This window comes from Rosa rugosa, chromosome 4 (genome assembly GCF_958449725.1).
Source record: "Rosa rugosa chromosome 4, drRosRugo1.1, whole genome shotgun sequence".
Classification (NCBI taxonomy): domain Eukaryota; kingdom Viridiplantae; phylum Streptophyta; class Magnoliopsida; order Rosales; family Rosaceae; genus Rosa; species Rosa rugosa.
The window spans coordinates 24,693,452-24,715,253 of record NC_084823.1 but is presented as its reverse complement, the minus strand read 5'-3'; the positions used below and the strand labels follow the sequence as shown (position 1 = coordinate 24,715,253).

Genomic DNA, 21,802 nt, shown 5'->3' with positions numbered 1-21,802 from the left:
AAAAACTCAATTTAATTAAAAATTTTGAGAATTGGGAGTAATATCTAAACATCTCAGATAGTAGTATACTAACATGCTTCTATATGCAATTGATTTAATGAAAAAAAAAAAACTGTATTGACTACCAACTGGAGATTTTTTTTTTTTTTTTGGGTGCAGCTTAATTGTATCAATGGTAAAATAGGATTGTGAAATCTTCAAAAAATTGAATGAGGTTCAACTACCGATTTTGGAGGTATGAATAGAACGTAAAAAAAAAAGTTTTTATTGATTTTATTGGACGATGGGCGTTGTGGGAAAATTAGGGAGGTTTAGATAACAAATTGGTTATTTATAAAAGTAAGTTGGAGGTCTATTAAGTTGGGAGGTCCAAATGCCAACTTTAGAGGTATGAATAGAACCTCCCTTAAGTAAAATATAGAGAGAATAACATTAAAAACATAGCAAATATTGCTCTCATCAATGTTATACAAGGAAATGTATATATACATTGTGGAGATAGATGCACAAGTCTAGTGCTAGTCCTTCTTGTTAGTTGTTACGAACCAGGCTTTATGGCACATTCTTGATCGAGGCTAGGGGATAGAGAGCTGCATTCCTTGAAGAAGCTTTGAATAACGATCGTCGTATTCTCTCTCTCAAAGAAAAAAAAGATGGTATTCGTTATCCAAAAATAAATAACAAAGAGCTAAATTTCCAGACAATGGAACCATTTTTAATGATTGAAAGTGCAGCTCCATCGCCACTCTCATTCAAAGCAAAGCAATAAAGAGAACCCATCCTTTAATTAAAGCTAAAGGGCATTTTTGTCATACGATTAAAGGAAGAGGTAGAGCATCTGAGCATCATCAACTTTACTTTTCCTACCACAATCTAAACTTTAAATTTCTGTTATCGTAGGGCTTTGTTGATTTTCATTTTCTTTTCCTTCATATTCTTCTACTTCTTCTTCTCTAGTTTTTAAAATATTTCCAGCAACCTTCTTCTCTTCTTTTTCTTGTGCTTTTCTCACCTTTGCTTTTCTAAAGAAGGCCAACTGGGAGAGAGGGAGAGAGAGAAAGAAAGCAAGCTCATACACCAGTTCTCCTGGCTAGCAGAATTTCAGTCTCCTCTTCTCTCACAGAAAAGAGTGAGAAAGGAAAAAAAAAGAGAGAAAAAGCAGAGGCTTAGCTCTTCTTCCTGACTTGTATTTCAAGACTCTTTCTTTCTTTGAACTAATTGAAGAAAGATGTTTGATTCCTTCTCCTCATCCTCAGCCCACCCATACTCCTCACTTGAAGTTTCTCAGATTCCTCTCACTTTTCCTTGCACTATTACCACCCAAGTGCTTAAAACCCTTCAATCTATCTTCTCTCATACTACTTCCACACTCACTCAAATTAGCTAGCTTAATTCATCTCCAAGAAAATGGTGGTGCCTTTCATTTTCTTGACACTTTTCTCTGTTCTAGGAACCCCCTGTTTTGCTTCTTCTTTGGTCAGTGATTTTCATGTCTTACTCGCACTCAAGCAAGGCTTCAAATTCTCCGAACCAGCTTTAAGTAGTTGGAATTCTTCGTCTCCAAGATCAGTTTGTTCCAGCTGGGTTGGAATTCGATGCTCTAGAGGACGAGTTGTTGCAGTGGACTTGACAGGTTTCAGTCTCGCTGGTTCTGTTTCGCCTATCATTTCAGGCCTTGACCGGCTTTCCGACCTCTCTCTAGCCGGAAACAACTTGTCAGGAAGCATTGAGATTGCAAATTTGGGCAGCCTCCGATCCCTCAACATCTCCGACAACCAGTTCAGTGGGGGCTTAGACTGGAACTACTCCAGCATTGCCAACTTGGAGGTTTTTGATGTCTATGATAACAACTTGACTGCTTCACTTCCACTTGGGATTTTGAGCTTGAATAAGCTCAGGTACTTGGATCTCGGAGGCAACTTCTTCTATGGGAAAGTCCCACCATTATACGGCAAACTAGTCAGCTTGGAGTACTTGTCACTTTCAGGCAATGATCTTAACGGTGAAATTCCAGGTGCGTTGGGCAATCTCACTAACCTGAGACAACTTTACTTGGGCTACTACAATGTTTTCGAAGGTGGGATTCCGAAGCAGTTTGGGAAATTGGTGAATCTTGTTCACATGGATCTTTCAAGTTGCGAATTGGACGGACAAATCCCTCATGAGTTGGGGAATTTGAAGTCCCTTGACACGCTTTATTTGCATATCAATCTGCTCTCAGGCTCAATTCCAAGGCAGTTGGGCAACTTGACAAACTTGCTGTATTTCGACCTCTCCAACAATGCACTTACTGGTGAAATTCCATCCGAGTTTTCCAATCTCAAACAGCTCAAGCTCTTTAACCTCTTCATGAACAGATTGCACGGGTCTATTCCAGACTACGTCGCGGATTTGCCCGATTTGGACACCCTGGGGCTGTGGATGAACAACTTCACCGGCATAATTCCTCAGAAACTCGGCCAAAATGGGAAGCTGCAGCTGCTCGATTTGTCCTCAAATAAGCTCACCGGTAAAATCCCGCCAAACTTGTGTTCATCCAATCAGCTACGGATACTAATTCTGTTAAAAAACTTTCTGTTTGGACCAATCCCTTTAGGCTTGGGGACTTGTTCTAGTCTGACTAGAGTCAGACTGGGGCAGAATTACCTGAATGGTAGCATTCCAAATGGCTTAATTTACTTGCCTCTGCTCAATTTAGCAGAGTTGCAAGATAATTATCTTTCCGGCACCTTGTCGGAGAATGCCAATAGTTCATCACAGCCTGCCCTATTAGGCCAGCTTAATCTGTCAAACAATCTCTTATCCGGTCCTATACCATATTCGATTTCAAATTTCTCTTCCCTCCAAATCCTCTCACTCAGTGGAAATCAGCTCTCGGGTCCAATCCCAACATCTATAGGCCAACTCCATCAAGTACTAAACCTTGATCTTAGCCGGAATTCACTCTCGGGTGAAGTTCCTCCGGAAATTGGAAACTGTTTCCATCTGACTTACCTTGACATGAGTCAGAACAACCTCTCTGGCTCAATCCCATCCGAAATCTCCAACATTCATATACTGAATTACATCAACATGTCAAGAAACCACTTGAACCAGAGCATACCCAAATCCTTGGGAACCATGAAGAGCCTCACAACTGCTGATTTTTCCTTCAATGACTTGTCGGGTAAACTACCCGAATCCGGGCAGTTTGCCTTCTTCAATGCTTCCTCTTTCGCTGGGAACCCCCATCTTTGCGGTTCCCTCCTAAACAATCCTTGCAATTTCACCACAATCACAAACACACCCGGAAAACCTCGGGCAGATTTCAAGCTAATCTTCGCATTAGGCTTGCTCATATGCTCCCTAGTATTTGCTGCTGCAGCCATAATGAAGGCCAAATCGTTCACAAGAAAGGGCCCAGAATCATGGAAAATGACAGCATTTCAGAAGGTGGAATTCACAATGTCGGACGTGCTGGAATGCGTGAAAGATGGAAATGTGATTGGAAGAGGAGGAGCAGGAATTGTTTACCACGGGAAAATGCCAAACGGGGTTGAAATTGCAGTGAAAAAGCTTCTTGGTTTTGGGCTTGGTCTAGCTCCGAACAGCACCCATGACGACCACGGATTCAGAGCCGAAATCCAAACACTGGGCAACATTCGTCATAGAAACATTGTGAGATTGCTGGCATTTTGCTCAAACAAGGACACCAATCTGCTTGTTTACGAGTACATGAGAAATGGAAGCTTGGGAGAGGCATTGCATGTCAACAACAAAAAAGGCGGGTTATTCTTGAGTTGGAATTTGAGGTACAAAATTGCAATTGAAGCTGCCAAAGGCTTGTGCTATCTCCACCACGACTGCTCCCCATTGATCCTTCACCGAGACGTCAAATCCAACAACATTTTGCTCAATTCCAGCTTCGAAGCACACGTGGCGGATTTCGGGCTCGCCAAGTTCTTGATAGACGGCGGCGGAGCATCCCAGTGCATGTCAGCAATTGCAGGCTCTTATGGCTACATTGCGCCTGGTATGTCACTTAATAAATATTTATTTTTTGTTTGTCAATTTTGAATTGCATAAGCATTCCTTTTTCTTCTTTCATATTTGCTTAATGCGTTTGGCATTCATCATTAGTATAAGGAATATGCATGGCCGAATAATCATGACGGATTCGTTTTCCAGAGAATATTTATTAAAAAAATGACGCATTCTTTTTTTGTTGCTGGAGTAATCATTTTTTTTTATATTAGTTTTTGTTAAATAGAATGATGTTTGGGTCCCATGAGATGGTGGGTAAATTGATTTTAGGCATATTGTTAATTTTAAAATAGGGAGTATGGATGGGTTCCATATTATATACGAAGCATATATACTATAGGAGGTTGATGACATTGATTCTCTTTTAGTTCATCCGATTTTGTTAAATTAGCTAGCTAGTAGAAGAAACAAACCCGACCTTGAAACCAAAACAAAAACAAAACCCGACCCATCGACCCAATGAATGTAGATTGGAATTTTTTGGGGAACCAAAGAAACAGATGAACAGTGCCACGGGGGGCCATGCAATGCATGAATTGTTGTCTTGCAGCACGATCGAGTGATATGAATATGATAGTGGTACGTCGTCTTCGTCTCATATCAGAAGAATTTGAGAGGTCAATATCTTCTGACACGCAGGCAGGCACACTTAACTACACAGAGAGTGAGAGAGCTGCTGCTGCATTGGGTGTCGTGAAAGCTTAGCTAGCCTGACAGATACTCGTCCTCACTCTAATATATACTTAGGAAATCGATCAACGTTGATTTCGACGCTTGGATTTTTCTTGTGAAATGGTCACTTTCTTGATCAAAAGAGAAGAAAAAAATTACATTAATTCCTCTTGCGCTTTTCTTGTTTACTCTTTCATTGGGACTTGCTTATGGTTTAGCATTCTAACATTGGTGTTTAATAGACCCAATAGCATTACGTACTAATTAATTTATATTTGTTACTTTTTTGGCTGCAGAGTATGCGTACACACTGAGGGTGGACGAGAAGAGCGACGTATATAGTTTCGGTGTTGTCTTGTTAGAGCTTCTAACAGGGCGTCGGCCGGTCGGTGAGTTTGGCGAAGGCGTCGACATAGTCCAATGGTGTAAAAAAGTGACCAATTGTCGCAAACAAGACGCCGCAAACATTGTTGATCCAAGGCTGGCCATATCTGTGCCCAAAGATGAAGCAATGCACTTGTTTTTCATTGCAATGCTTTGCGTACAAGAAAACAGTGTTGAGAGGCCAACAATGAGAGAAGTTGTTCAAATGTTGTCAGAATTTCCTCGCGCCCATTCTCCCGACTCCTCCTCTTCTTTAATCACTTCCCAACAATTCAATAACAAACAACAAGACGGTAAATGTCCTCCTAAATTTAAACAACATATTTTAGTTTAAACCGAACTATATTGCCCAGTACTATTTGGTCCAGTGGCGTAAGTTTTCTCTTTTATAGGTGGGAGGTCGTAGACTAGTTGTTGTATATGAGTTGTTTATTTGATTAAAAAAAAAAACCATATTAACTTGTAATTTATTTTTCTTAGAGTTTTAATATATGGTCTCTATAAGTGGCTTCATTTTGATATAGCCATGTCGATAATGTGGAAATTAGATAAATTTTTCATCATTATTTCCCTCACTTGAACTTATTTATCCAACTTTTTTTTTTTTTTTTTGAAATTTTGCAAGTGCACAAAGGCAGATGACTTGTATATGGAAATGAATATCTTTCCCACAAATATTTTCGGAATTCAAATTCTATTTTAAAACTTGCGAAAGAAGAAAAGAAAATCAAATTTAACACTTGTATATTTTTCAGAAAATTACATATTAGCACATGACCAAAAATGTAAACACAGAAAACCCACTTTAAAAAAGATTTATACAAATAAGGACATATGCCCAGGCTTGATGTGCTCAGACTGAGTGCTCAAAATTAACCATGTTGTCAATTGTTAGTATATAGCAAGTAAGGATCGTTTTATCCAGGGATTGAGGGTACTCTTGTCAATTAAACGTCAAAGAAAGAATAACTATTCACAAGTATAGAGTACTTACAAAAATTACAAAGTAAAAGGGGTTTTGAATAGTTTGTATTCTAATCTAATTAACTAATTACAATGATCGATTCAAACCATGAATTAAAGTATGGGGAACGAAATATGCATGATGAAGTTAACAATCATTAACACGAAAACAGGTATTCTAATCATAAATTACTGATCAAAATATGTGAATGAAGAAATCAAATAAGAACAGAGATGAACGCATACAAAGTTCTGTTTACTTTCCTTAGTTAAATTAACTAGATGAACGCACCATAGTTAACCCTATTTAACACGCAATGCTAGTGAGAGATCAAGTCATCAACAAAACACATTTAACACATTAAACACTTAAAAAGTTTGATCGATTTAAGCCAAGAACACAAGTTGGAACGCCATACAAGCATGCAAGACTCTTCATTGATTTACCTAATGAATTATAGGTTTTTCACTTTGCAATTAAGACTTAGAATACTAGCATATCTTAATCTGGAATCAATCATGCAATTCAAATCCTAAGTTGGCCATCAAAGAACACGAAAACATGAAATGTGGGTTATTCGTACAAAATCAATGAACTTAAATCATCACATATTAAAATTGTAATTTATATCTTCTATAAACCTAGAACGTTTTCATGCTTCATGATGTTTGGAAACTAAACATCAAAACATAAACTCAATCATATCAAAGTATCGAAATTTCCATTTAAACAAACAAAACATTTGAATTGTTTTACAAGAACTAGAAACCAAAAATAAAGAATTTATGGTCATGGTTACACTTTTAAAGAACCTTCAAGAACGCAAGAAGGTCTTCAAATGTGGTGGATGATGATGAAGCTCACGGCAAGGATGGATGGAGAATGGTGGAACTTTGCTTCACTGCTTCAAGGCTTGCACAAGGAAGATGGCCGAAACTTTGAGAGAGAAAGGGGAGGTATACGAATTTTAATTCTAGGTTTTGAATTTTAATCCTCGCGCCCATTCTCCCGACTTCTCCTCTTCTTTAATCACTTCCCAACAATTCAATAACAAACAACAAGACGGTAAATGTCCTCCAAAATTTAAACAACATATTTTAGTTTAAACAGAACTATATTGCCCAGTACTATTTGGTCCAGTGGCGTAAGTTTCCTCTTTTATAGGTGGGAGGTTGCAAACTAGTTGTTGTATATGAGTTGTTTATTTAATTATAAAAAAAAAAAACCATATTAACTTGTAATTTATTTTTCTTAGAGTTTTAATATATGGTCCCTACAAGTGGCTTCATTTTGATATAGCCATGTCGATCATGTGGAAATTAGATAAATTTTTCATCATTATTTCCCTCACTTTAACTTATTTATCTAACCTTTTTTTTTTTGAAATTTTGCGAAATTTTGCAAGTGCACAAAGGTAGATGACTTGTATATGGAAATGAATATCTTTCCCAAAAATATTTTCGGAATTCAAATTCTATTTTAAAACTTGCGAAAGAAGAAAAGAAAATCAAATTTAACACTTGTATATTTTTTTAGAAAATTACATAGTAGCACATGACCAAAAATGTAAACACAGAAAACCCACTTTAAAAAAGAATTATACAAGTAAGGACATAAGCCCAGGCCCAAAAGCCAAATGATGCAAACCTGACTCCAAATTTTAATGAAAAATGACCAAAATGCTCGAGTTTCATCACAATTTACAGGCATTGCCACTGACCCAATATCCAATACCCAAAAACAGAAAACCTAAACCCAACGACGGAGCCAACACCAAAACAGAAACCCCAATTTCGCAGTAGTAGAAATTCCATGGGGCCAACGCAGCAGCAGCTACGATTCAAATCTGTGCTCAGCTCGAATTTGGCTTCAATGGAGGTCTATAAGGTAAGCCCTTACTCCAATTTCGCTGCCTTCGTTTATGTTTCTTTGAATTAGGATGTGAAATGAGTGAGAGGAGGTTGGAGTAGTACGAGTATTGGTCGCATCACGAGTATGAAGATATGTGCAAAATTGTGTATGATGTGCCCTACTCCCAAGTATAGGAGGTCAAGTTTTAGTAAAGGGAAAGTGAGAGTATCGTACCCAAGGGATTTAGTAACTTTACCCTAACTAGATCACCGTGAGAAGAAACCTAGAAAAAGCATGTAATGTCTATCTTTTTATAAATTCACAATCTTAGCCCTTTGGAAGCTTTATCACGAAGATGGTATTAACAATTGTAGTAGTGAACGGCTTGGTTGATTTTAATTTTTACGCAACAAAATAAAGTGCACAAAAATAAAGTAAGCAAATAAAAATAAAATAGAGACTTTGATCAATGAGATAAATAGGAGCATAGGTTCCACACCTAACCTTCCTCATGCATATAATGTAACCCATTTTCAAATAACAACGTGCTTTGATAAATTTCCCCTTAGTGCTTTGATGAAGCTACCAAGAAACCACTAGTCATGCAATTTAACAATCTCTTCCGAAGCAAAGCTAAATTACACAACCTTTATACCATTCAAATCTTCCGGATACTAAATGGCCTATGATGCCGTGAGCCTAAATTCTTCCGGAATCTAAACCCACAACATCATGCTTTAATTTCTAGATAAGGAACTCAAGCAATCTAGTTCTTCCCGTAAGAATAAGCTCCCTATTAGGTACACATGCTTCTTGGTTACAAAAGATTGTCAAGCTTAAGTTGCCGATTTCATTAATTTCTGCAACATGATTCTAGATTGTTAATGCTTGGATCCGTGGGGATCTAATTAACGATAAGTAAGGAGAGATAGAGAGAGTTGACACGAGATGTATAGTGGTTCACCTCCCGCCTTAGCGAGAGACTACGTCCACTTGAAAGCTTATACTAGTGTGTGTCGAGCCTTGCGGCCCAACGAGATTACAAGAGATGTAATGAATGTTTTGAGTTGTGGGAGGAGGCATTCCTTTTATAGATGAAGGAATGCCCTTCCTCTACTTATTCTTCGATGTGGGACAAGTTTCCACATATTTCTAGTCTAGAAAGCCTAGAAGCATGTAGAAAGCTATGTTGTGGAGGCATCTTGGCAAGGGCGGGAACGTGGCTTCCCGGTGGCGGATTTGTGATTTCCGGATACCGCCGCGTAGCTTGAACATAGGGCTACAAGATGCAAGTCTCGGTTGGGCCTCACCATGGCTTGTGGATGTCCCAAAGAGGGTGTTACTTATGCTTGGTGATGTAGAGAACTAGCTTGCTAGTGTAGGTATGAACAAGTCCCCGAAGTCCCCGAGTAAGAGTAGCTTCTTGGTTGGGGAGTTCAAATCATGAAGTCATCAAGCATAAGTAACATCCGAGAGGCGCACGGCCCCTACAAGTCCCCGAGCTCCGCAAGCAAGAAGGGACTCGCTATCCTGTATCACAAAAGACAAAAATTCGTATATGTAGTTACATCGGAGGTGCACAACCATAGACTCGTGGAGCCCGGAGGCTAGACCACATGTAAGAAAACGTGAAAAAGTGTGGTGCCCGGCGGCTAGACCACATGGAAGAAAACGTGAAAAAGTGTGGTGCCCGGAGGCTAGACCACATGTAAGAAGCATTGTGAACCAAGAGCGTAATTAAAGCATGTTGGATAAGTGTAGCGAGTTAGGTGTTCGAGCAAGTTAGGTGTAGGCGCTGTATGAGCGTGCGGGGCGTTGCCCAAGCGAGTCGCGGCCATGCTTTGATACCTAAGCGAGTCATAACCGTTTCGCAAGCATTTATCCGAACATGTTTAATTGAGCTATAAGTGTCACAAGGTTCTAGATGAATGTCACATGAAAGTGAAATTGAAGCATGTATGTGTGTAGCATGAACTTGTAGGAAAGCTGCTAATAACATGTTGTAGGCATGCTTAAGGGTTATAGAGACATGTATAGTCATGGTATTGGCGGTAGCTCAAATTTGCAAGAGCGTAAAGATAAGAGGAAGGCACTTATCTCGTGCCAATTTGGAGTGAGTTGGAGTTGTCCGAGTATGACGGTCCATTGCTCCGGCGGTATTCGGCGGTTGCATCCCCTTAACATAAGGTAAATGATTAGCATTCTGTCCATATAATTTGAACTGACCAAACATGTGCCATAGACATTCAATGTATACATGTTTTAGAATGTCACAGTAGTGATCATAGTGATATGCATGGCAGGAATTTGCAGTCACCGCCAGAAATATACATCACAAGAAATATATGATTTGAGAGGCAAGAAAATATTCTCAACCGCTAGTCTCCCATGGTGCACGTGTATGAGCTAAGAGAAAGCAAGGCATATATAAATGATATATATGGAGTATAAGCAAGGCACTCCAATTATGTCTCTGACTGCAGCACGTGAGTGTAACTGCAACAATGCATAAAAGGTGTGTGTGCAGGGGACTAGCACAATTAAATGATTAACTATGCAACTGCTGACCAACTGCACATGAAAGCTAGGCACGTGTGTACCAAGTAAAGAGAGAGAGACTTATCTCGATGGGTGGTCTTGCTGCACATGAACCCAGTGAAGAGACCGAAGATTCTCGGCGGAGGCTTTGCCGCTGACCCAGTGTGGCGGTGCCGCCGACAGCAGCCCAACCTTCAAATCAAGAGCCCAGCCCTTTCCGCTGACGGAGATGAGCGGAGTTGGAGTGCAGTGGAGGTGCAACTTGCAGCGGTGCTTGAACTCGAAGTTTAGCGAAGTGTTGGTCGGAGAAGTTGGACGGAGCTGCGAAGTTGGGCGGAACTTCGAAGTTGGACGGAGCTGCGAAGTTGGGCGGAACTTCGAAGTTGGGCGGAACCTCGAAGTTGGGCGGAACCTCGAAGTTGGGCGGAACTTCGAAGTTGGGCGGAGCGGAGGAAGAAGGCCGGCGGAATCAGTTCGGCGGAGGACCAGCTCGGCGGAGCATGTGCTGCGCTGGAAACAGCCGGTGCTGCTAGCGGTGGTCTGTGCTGCATTGCCTCCGCAGCATGTCAGGCCTGGCGGAGCTGCAGTTTTGCAGCAGAGGAGACAGAACCCGCCCCGGATTTCACCCTGAAATCCGAAGTGGACCTGCGGGGCCCACCTTAGAAGAAATTTTGCCAAAAATTTGGCAGAACTTCCCCTAAAGTGGACAACCCAAAACCTGTAAAAAGAAAATTTACACTTCTAAATCACCCATCCTTATTCTCCTGGAGCCACCCTGCTCCCCCAAACAACATTCCCCAACTCGCAAAACACAAAACTCAACTTAACAATATCCCAAAGGTTATCAGAGCAATACTAATTCACAAGGAAATAAAAAGGTAGAGTAAATGATCAAGGGATCCTACAATGCGGAAGTGGTGACAATTATGCCTCAAATGTCATGTACGCCCGACCTCCACTAATTCGCCTGCAAACTGGGCATTTGAAACCGAAGGGCCCAGGGGAAAGTACATAAAAACGTTAGCATGAGTGGACAAAAATAAATAATTTAATATGAATAAAACAAAATAAAACTTCATACTTTCCCACATTTTTTTGATATATAAAAAAAATCCGGATGCATGCAACATTTATAAAACACTTAAGAAAATAACCCGAAAAACGTTGAACTCCAGAAAACCGACTAGCCCCGCTAGTCACAACAACAGAGTAAAAGATTGAAATTTCAATACTCGAAAATATAAGTCCAGCCCCGCTGGTTAAGAAAATCTCAGACTAGTCCCCGCTAGTCAAAAATAGTATAAGTAGGGGAAGATGATAGCCATACGAATAAGCCACTCAGGCTTGGTTGGGTGATAGCCTCCCAGGCTAAAGAACTCCCATAACTCCCGTAATATACCCTTACGCCACTAAGTGTAGCGATAGGGTACTGGGCTACAGAATTACTGTCACAGAGACAGTAACCTGCGCCACAAAGGCGGAAGGGCTACGGTGATCCCATCACCGCGCCACAAAGGCGGAAAATCAATGCTAGCATGATAAAATCACCCCTCAGTATGGCACAGGGAAACATAACCGAAAATCCAGTAAATCCAAAATACATAAGGCTTCCTCCATCTCTCGTAAAATAATTTCCAACGACGTGTCCCACATGCCAAAAGTATCTCCAAATCAATAGCAAAAGCGAGAAATAATAATAAATCGTAATCCCCGTAAACCGAAACAAAACAAATTCTAAAATCATCATCAAGGCATTCCCAATGCCAAAATCGAAAGTCGATAAATAAATAGGAAAGATCAATAAATCAACGGCGTGTCCCACACGCCAAAATATTCTCGGGTCAAAAATGAATAAGCAAGGAAGTTCAATGATGAACTAATATTCCATTTTGAAAAATACCCTGGAAAATACTTTATTGAAAAACAACATAAATCATAATTTCGAATCCAAGCATAACAAAATTAATATCCGAAAGTCATAACCGAGATAATTCATAATCAATCTCAGAAAATCATTATTGAAAGTAATTCCTCGAGATAAATCGAAATCAGAAATCCGAAAACAATTATATGCTCAAAATGTAATATGATAAATAACTAGAGCATTACTTTAAGAAATAAATGCATGCATCATTATTTAAAAACAAAAGTCCACTCACAGTACTATTCCGACGATCACGTATACGCGTTCCTTCATCGAGCCAGGGCTCGGTACGACATCCTGTACACGATTATATTCCGTGAATAATTATTCAACAATTTAATATAATTCCTCATAATTACATCTTCCATTCTCCTAGGATTTAGCCCAAATTATACCACTAATACCAATTCGTTAATTTAAAGGTTCCAAAGCAGAACCGAGAGATATCCGACGGTCGGATTCTCGTAATTCGATAATCGAAACCCTAAACTTCAAAAATTCATAATTAAATCCAAGCTTCTCCAAAAATCACCAAACTTCACATACAAGCTCTACAACATTTATAGAATTTAATGGGCTAAAAACTGGAATTAAAACACTGCCCTACACGCCTCCACGCGCCACCCACAGTGGCGGCGCGTGGGGCTCACGCGCCGGTGACCACCACCTCCAATGACCACCAAATTTTGGCAGCACCACCTACTCATCAGACCTAACGATTTTCATAACTACAACAAGTTCCAATTTTACCTTGAAGAGCTCTAGTTCGGCCGGTGAAAAATTTTCCAGAAAATTCAAAACCCTAGAATTTGGGTTTTCCATGATTCTCCTTCTATGCTGCAAATCGAGGCTCAAGGCTAGGGGGGAAATGATCCTTGTCAAAAACCCTACCTTCGATAGTGGTTTGGTGGCCGGAAATGGCCGGAATCGCCGAAAACGTCAACTGCCACCGTTTGCTTCTCGCCGTCGATTCTCGTTTCTCCGGCCAAATCGTGACAATTCACGACCACCAGCAGGTACAGAAGGAGGAGGCGAGTCAGCAGCCACCTGGGTCTCGCCGATTGATGGCCGGACGACGGCCAATCGAAGGGGAAAGGGAAGAGGGCCGACGCGGGGAGAGAGAGGGAAGAGAGAGAAAATCTCGGGGGAGGGGGGTAGGTTTCCGAAAATAGAAACCTACCACAGTAACTTTCCATATATATAGAAAGTTACCATGAACAGTACCCCGTGAACAGTAAATTAAATCTTTCGCTCATAACTTTTGCATACGAACTCCGATTTTTACGCACCACATATGCACGCGCTCGGTTTAACGTCGTCTACGACTTCCATGAAGAACATTTTCCCAAATTTTGACCCGAACAAAAAGTCAACTTTTAGGGCCACTAAAGTTGCTGAAAAAGAGTAAAAGTAAAACAAATTACCGTTTACTGTCCAAATGACTAGTAAACCGGTGAATTTGGGTTCGGGACGTTACAAGAGGAGCTTGCTAGCGGTCCAGCGGAGGGAGTCGCTGCAGCAGTGTTGGGCTGGAGCGATCGGACTTGGGGCAGCAGAAGTCCAGCGGAGCTAGCTCAGCGGGGGCCAAGATGGGCGGAGGTCGGGCGGTATATTTTCCGTTGGGCGGTGGTGTCTCCGTGGAGGATGTTGGGCGGTGTTTCCCAGCGGAGGAAGTGGGGCGTTGGTGCCCTGTGCCCAGTGGTGATGGCCGGCGGAGGGGAGGTTTGGCCGTGAAGTTTTGAGTTCGGCGGAGGATTACCGCTGGGTTGTGCGAGCGGAGGCAAAGCGCTGGAGGGCAGGCCTGGCGGAGATAGTGCCAGTGGTGGGTGGAGCTTGGTCAGCTGATGACTCTACTTAGCGGAGTTGGGTGGAAGATGCCGGCGGCGGAGGAAGCTCAGGTCAGCGGTGGTGCTTGAGTTGGGCGGAGCGGTGCGGAACTCAGCGGAGTCCGAGGTGTCAACTTGGAGAACTGGGCAGAGGGATGTGTGGCGGAGCGGACTCGGCGGAGGCTCCGAGTTCGGCGGAAGCGCAAAGTGCCGCTGATGAAGATGGACGGCAGAGCTCTTGACCGGCGGAGCGGAGCTCGTCCAGCTGAGAAGTCCGGCAGAGCTCTGGAGTGCAGCGGTGGTTTGATGGCCAGTGTAGAGGGTTGCTGCAGTGTCGCTGGGTGCTTGACTGGCGGAGCGGAGGATGCAGCGAAGAAGGAGAGCTGGCGGAGCAATTGTCTGGCGGGAAATTTAGAAACTGGATGGGTGCCCAGAGAAGCTTTCTGGGTGTCCAGAGCAAATTTGCCGCCACTCTTTTTTTTTTTTTTTTTTTTTTTTTTTGAGTCCAGCGTTGACTTTTCTTGAGTTGGCGTTGACCGACTCCGAACGTTGTTGACCAAGCTAGCTCGGCGATGACCAAAGTTGACCATCCCCTTGGTGGGCGTTGACCAACCCCGCCGGGCGTTGACCAAGTGTGACCAACTCCGCTGGGCGTTGACCAACCCCGCCGGGCGTTGACCAAGCCCGATTTGATGTTTGAACGAGCGTTGATCGGCCAAAGCTCGTGGTAGGTGACGAAGCCTTTGTGTGCCGGCTTCCCACAGACGGCGCCAAATGTTAATGCTTGGATCCGTGGGGATCTAATTAACGATAAGTAAGGAGAGATAGAGAGAGTTGACACGAGATGTATAGTGGTTCACCTCCCGCCTTAGCGAGAGACTACGTCCACTTGAAAGCTTATACTAGTGTGTGTCGAGCCTTGCGGCCCAACGAGATTACAAGAGATGTAATGAATGTTTTGAGTTGTGGGAGGAGGCATTCCTTTTATAGATGAAGGAATGCCCTTCCTCTACTTATTCTTCGATGTGGGACAAGTTTCCACATATTTCTAGTCTAGAAAGCCTAGAAGCATGTAGAAAGCTATGTTGTGGAGGCATCTTGGCAAGGGCGGGAACGTGGCTTCCCGGTGGCGGATTTGTGATTTCCGGATACCGCCGCGTAGCTTGAACATAGGGCTACAAGATGCAAGTCTCGGTTGGGCCTCACCATGGCTTGTGGATGTCCCAAAGAGGGTGTTACTTATGCTTGGTGATGTAGAGAACTAGCTTGCTAGTGTAGGTATGAACATAGATGATAAATCCAAAAACACCTGTAAGAAAGCATTAAAGTAGAGTAGCTAAAGGATTCAAAAGATGCATGTTCATCAAAAACATGGCATCACATTTTTTTTATACATGAGTTTGGCTAAGGCTAAGGCCTAGCCCCAAATTTATTCTACTCACAACCCATAGTTATATACATCAAACCCATAAACATAATAACATCAAGCAAAAGAGAGGAAGAGTGGAGAAAGTGGTTGGTTACCAAACTAGCTCCCTTTGATGCAAAACTAGTGAGAGATGTTTCAAAAAATATGGAAATTCGGTTTTCTCAAACCCAAATCGCCATACAAATCCACAAAACTCTTAGAAGATATGAAGAACAAGGCTTGTATATATGGAAACTAGAGTGTGATTGATCAAAGATGTATAGACTATTCGGTTTTAGAACAAAACCTAAGAAGCTATACATTTTTCTCTACACAAAAGCCAAGAACTATGAACTACAAAATGAAGAAATAAGGAGAATGGAGAGGAAATGGAGAGAGAAAGGAGATGAAATGGATGAAGAAAGACATGTCAAACGTCCAAAGTGAGGGGAGGGTGTTTTTATAGGCCAAAAGTGATGAATGGAGGGTGAAGATCAAAGGAAATGAAGGGCTAGATGTAAACAACAAATGTGTAAGCACAAAATGTGGATCTAGTCTTTAACTCCACATGACAATGACTTAGAAAGCCCATAGATATTTTGGTGGAAGAGATAAAGTAAGGGTAGAAGTGTCATTGTGTAAGGGAACAAGGTAATAAATGGGAGATAAAGGTGTAAGGTGTAAGAATGCGACTATTTGTCATCTTTCAAATTTTGAATTTCAAAATAACCTAGACTTAAAGTCTTCCCACCTAAAATCTCTAATACTAGTCAGCTCTTCCTTGTCCTCCACACGTGGTCTTGGCCAAAAATGTCCGGAATCCGGCGTTGACCTCCGTTGACTTCTTTTTCGTCCATTTGAGCACTTTCTTCTCCTTTCTTCCTTCACTTAGATCTCCACCAAGACTTCCGAATTGGCCTTTGACTTCTTCATACCAAATGTTCCTCCATGAGTGTAGATAATCCTGGTAAAATTTTAGAGCTTAGTTCATGATGGTATGGCCGAAAATGCTGCCGGAATCCGTACAGGTCCGGTTTTGCAGTTTTTGTCTTCTAGTAAAGAAACTTGCACCGATCTTTTGAAGGCCTTCCATTCCGAACTACCTCTTGAAATCTTTATAAAAAATGATCCTTATATGTCTAGAATGGATATGGAAAGTTCAACTCATTTGGGGTTTATTTGGTCAGTTTGCCACTCCTCCTTTCTTGCCTAGCTCAGTTTCTTCTAGCCGGAGTAGGAAAATGTGCTAAAGTTGAGTTTTTAGGGCATTTCCAAGCTTTTCCATTATTTCCTAGCATCATAAGAAAAACATAATAAATATATATAAATAAAGACAAAGGTTAAACAAAAGTGCTAGATTAGGGGAATAATTACTAGGTAATTATGGACCTAACAAGGAGTAGGAGTAGAATTACTTATTGGGTTGGTTTCGGATAGTTGGGTTGGTGACGTACACATTTAGTGTATCAATTTAAAACCTTATCAATGTAGTAAGAATAAGTAGGGATCGTTCTCAACCGGGGATTAGGGCCTAATTAATTCCTGAAAAGTAAACGTTAGCAAAACAAATTAAAGAATAAATATTCACATTATTTACGAAAATAAGAGGGGGTTTTTTATTTGATTTATCTAACAACTAATTAATTATACACATGTGACACATCAAAACCAAGAATCAAATATAATTAAATGAATGGAACGAAAATAATATGTAATTAACTACTATTAACATGTTGGCAAGGTTTCAAACATCAAATCACGAATCAAAATATATCCAAGCATAGAATTGATCAAGAACAAACCATGAACGCATGCATAAGTTCTTATTACTTCCTTTAGTTAAATTAACTAGATGAACGCACCATAGTTAACCCTATTAATCTTGTAATTACTAGTGGTAGCTAATCACTAACAAAGACAATCATAACGCAGTAAACACATTGAAAGTTTGATCAATTCAAGTCAAGAACACAAGTTAGAACGCTAATCAAGCATGCAAGACTCATTGTTAATTCACCTAAGTATTTATAGGTTTTCCACCGAAATAATTAAAGCCTAGAACGCTAGCACCTTAATATGGATTCAATTACATGTTTATCAACCTAACTATGCATCCAAAGATCAATTAACACATAACAATTGGGATTGAAGTTCGAAATTAACAATCATGCAAGAACACTTTGAAATCGCAATTTATCTTTTTGAAAACCTAAAACCGAATTCATGCTTCATAGTATTTGGAAATCACATAACTAAATTCAATCTTTCATCCACCATAGAAATCGCAAGTCATAATCCAAAACAGAAAATAAAATTGCAAGTTCCATAAAACCCGAAATAGAATTCTCATACAAAACCGAAAACATAAGTGAGGTTCCATGGTTACACTTTTTGATCTTCAAGGACGCAAGAAGCTTCAAAAGGTGGTGGAGAGGATGAATGCTATGGCAAGGATGCTTGAATGGATGAATGGATGCTTCACGGTCTTGAACTTGGATTTCTTGAAGTTGCCGAAACTTGGAAGAGAAAGGGGAGTGTTTGTGGCTTTTGATTCTGAATTTTGTGGTGTCTAGAATGTCTTCACAAAGCCTTCCTTATATAGTGAACGGCAAGGGCTAGGGTTCCCTTGAATTTCTCTTTAATTGCATCACTTCGACCAATAGAAAAATAGCATATAAACTTGGAGAGCAAGTAATCTTCTATTGCCGAAATCTTCCATGTATTTAGACTTATTTTCGGCCTCCCTTGTATGTAGAGTCATAAATCAATACTTATTCCTCTATTTTCTCTAATAAAATCCCAAGAAAATCCAAAATAATCCCTTAAAGATTATTACCGAAATCTTTTATTCTTCCTTGTAATTCTCATGGCAAAATGCATGTAGAATGGGCCTATGACTCATCAAAAACATCAAGAAGGATCTAGAGACTCATGTGCAAGTCACATGCTTTAAACTTCGGGCCAAACTTCCCCAAATGGGCCAAATCGAAATCCATTATCAACATTGCCGAAATTCCTTTAATATTCTAGAACAATCTTGAACTATCTTGAGTCATCTTCAAGACCACAGCATCTCCTAGCATCACCAGGACTCCTAGTGTCATCAGGTTTCCTAGTCCAACTGGGACTCTGTCATTTCTCATTTCCGAACATCATTTTTCCGAGCTCACTCCTAGTTGCATTAGGATTCCTACTTCAACTGGGATTTCCTGTTTCAAATTAGGAAAGTTTCCATTTCTTTCCCATTTATGCTCCTCATTTCCTCCTTGCCTTCATTTCCATCATTTATAGCTCTTCTTAGCTCATTTCTTGCGTTTGAAGCTCAAATGTACCTATAAACACAAAACTAAGTCAGAAATGATATTGTTAAGAGAATAACTAAGTAAAATGTAGAGGAAATAATACTAAAAACATAGAAAATATTACTCCGATCAGTTGGATGTGAAGATTTGAGTTGGGTTTTGGTTTTCAGCTGCATTTGGTAGTTTTAGAGTGGAAATTTGCTTGATTTTGCTCTTTTTCTTTCGTGGGTACTTCAATGGTGTCTAGAGAGCTGTTAAATTTCCTACAGATTGTTCGAATGTTCGAATGTTGGAATTAGACGAGCACCACCACTGATTGTTCTTGACAGGACCCGCTTCGGATTTCACTTTCAGAAATTCGGGTTTAGACTCGGGAAAATCCGACCGTTGGATCATTGTGATTTTTTCCCTAGGTTGTTCAAAGTATTGGAGTGGTGAAACTATTAGAGTTTGAGGCGGTTCCGTTGTGATCACATATTATCAAGAGCTAAGACGAATAATTAAATTAGGATGTCGAGGTATGGTTTGAGTGCTTATATCATTCGTAGTAATTTCATTTCCGACGAGGGTGCCGTGTTTGAGCATTGATTATGAATTGTCATTACTTTGATTTGATTTTACTCGTGATGAATTATTTCGGTTTGTATGCTATTCGGGAATTATGTTTTCCTTATTCATATTTTTTTTATAATTTATTAATGTTATAATCATTTGTGGTCATTTATCGTCATGAGTCTAAATTATTGATTCTTGGATTAGTATTAAATTGTGGATGTGATAATAATTGTTCGTGAACTGATTAAATGTTTTATATTGTTGGAGACACTAGAGGAGAGGGGATGGACTAGTAGTCTCGATTAGTTGCACCAGAAGAGAGGGGATGAATTGGTGACTGAGATTGATATTGTGGCATCAGAAGAGAGGGGATGTACTGGTGTCCATCGATATGGAGACACTAGGAGAGAGGGGATGTACTGGTGGCACCATGAGAGAGGGGATGAACTGGTGGCTGTGTTGATTCTCGTTCTGTGACATGCATGTAGTGAATGTATATTTTAAGTATGGTTGAACTATCTGGATCGACTAATACTACGACATATTGAGAATTATATTCATGTATATCGAATATGTGTCGAATGTGTGTTATGATTTATTACATTTATAATTCACGAAGACTGGAGCTGGTTGTGACCCTGTCATATTTAAGTGGGTGGGCGGATGTGGTTATGAAGAGCATGTAGGCTCCAGGGGTTGAGAATTGATTTGAATGATTAGAATTGTTCAGTTGTCTGCTGTAGGGATTGGGTAGTCCATATTTAGGGGAAGTGCTGCTGAATTTTCGATAGGATTTCTCCTAAAGTGGGCCCCGCAGCACTACTTCAGATTTCATGGTGAAATCCGGGGCGGATTCTGTCAGTTCCACACTGCTTGGGGATTCATTGTTCTATGTTTTGGGAATGTGTCAAGTAAACTGCTTTTCTATTATTGAGAAGGCTAATAACCACCATTTTCTGGTTACAGGGAGGCTCTGCTACTATTATAGTTAAAAAAGAAACATAATTGAGCTATAATTCCCAACCACTACTTCGTGAACCTGGATAATAGTAGCTATGGAGAATCATTTATATAAAATTAGTTTACTCTCTGTTTCTTAATCATGTATGAGCTCCTTCTTTAGTTGCTTTCTTTTAGCATGCTTGATATCTATGTAACTAAAAGACAATCCCTAGTATTTTAGTGTGTAAACAAAACTGGTAGTTATTGTTGGTTTGGGTTCCCTTTTATCTTCATTCTAGCATTAAGGTAGTAAGAGGTTAGAGCTGTTTGAGCTCTGGATTAACACTTATAATTTGATGTCAATCGTTGTTTGGTAAAGTTAAAGGTGTAAATTGTATATGACCTCAGCCAATGCCTATAACTTATTAAGGTAGGGAAATTAAACTGTGGTGTGCAACATGTCATTGCATTTGATAACGTTGAGTTTTTTTTTCTTTTTTTAATCAATGTTCTTAGCTGGGTATTTGAAAGTAGCAATACTAAACTGCATGAAATAACTCCAGAAGGACTAATCTGACATGGCTGTATGAGAATTTTAACTTATCTAATCTGTTAGAGATAACACATCTTGGATCGTTGTCTGCCATATATGTGCAGAAGAAATCTCTTCTCCGTGATGCTTGTATTCTGCACTTTTGATTAGTATCTTTAAATTGTTTGCTAAGGAAGTGTGGGAAATTAAGCAATACATGGTATATATAGTAGTAATAGTACAGTGAGTTTTTTTGAGGCTTTTTCTTTTAGTTACATGGGTTGCTTGTGAGATTCTTCAGTAGAAAGGATGAGAAAACTATAGCTTATACTGCTACTGTAAAACAAGATTGATTTGTTTTGGTTGTGCTACTAGTTTGAGGTTCAAACCAAACCAATTTGAACCATTCTGTTATCCGGATTCATGCTTTTATTAATACAAGATGTACGAGAACAAAGTAATGCATTTTGAGAGAGGTAGGTAAACTTTTTAAGTTCTAGTACCACATAACTACTTGAAAATGACCCTCAAGTTTCTTGTAAATTGTCGTCAACTTCTTTGCAGTCTTATTTGACATCTCTCTTTTGCTCTATTGCAAATAGTAGAAAGTTTCATTCTTTCTAACCATGATAAAATCTATTATTGATCTGCTACTATTCAAATTGAATTGATATGATACTATATAGTTTATAGTTTATGTCAATGATATGCTCTGCTACTGTTCAGTGATATGATCTGCAATTTGGTTCAATGATATGATTGACTACTGTCTATGATATGATCTGCTAGTGTTCAAATTGAATTGATCTGTCATTCATGGATTGACAGATCTAATTGCTCCTGCTACTATTATTGCTCTTACTACTGCTACTGCTACTGCT

At 40.1% G+C, this 21,802-nt stretch overlaps 1 protein-coding gene across 1 annotated transcript; it reads left to right on the top strand.

The window, feature by feature from the left end:
• The first annotated feature begins 918 nt into the window (after positions 1 to 918).
• LOC133745377 (leucine-rich repeat receptor-like serine/threonine-protein kinase BAM3) lies at positions 919 to 5,600 on the top strand. Its single transcript, XM_062173437.1, has 2 exons — positions 919 to 4,012; positions 4,992 to 5,600. The coding sequence occupies exons 1-2, from the start codon at positions 1,408 to 1,410 to the stop codon at positions 5,411 to 5,413; spliced, it is 3,027 nt and encodes a 1,008-aa protein (XP_062029421.1). The 5' UTR covers positions 919 to 1,407; the 3' UTR covers positions 5,414 to 5,600.
• The last annotated feature ends 16,202 nt before the right edge of the window (positions 5,601 to 21,802 follow it).

What these genes read in the sequence shown, in the direction of transcription:
- LOC133745377 (XM_062173437.1), top strand. Translation starts at nt 1,408, where the DNA reads ATGGTGGTGCCTTTCATTTTCTTGACACTTTTCTCTGTTCTAGGAACC. An exon ending in TTATGGCTACATTGCGCCTG is followed by an intron (nt 4,013 to 4,991) that starts GTATGTCACTTA and finishes TTTTGGCTGCAG; the next exon opens with AGTATGCGTACACACTGAGG.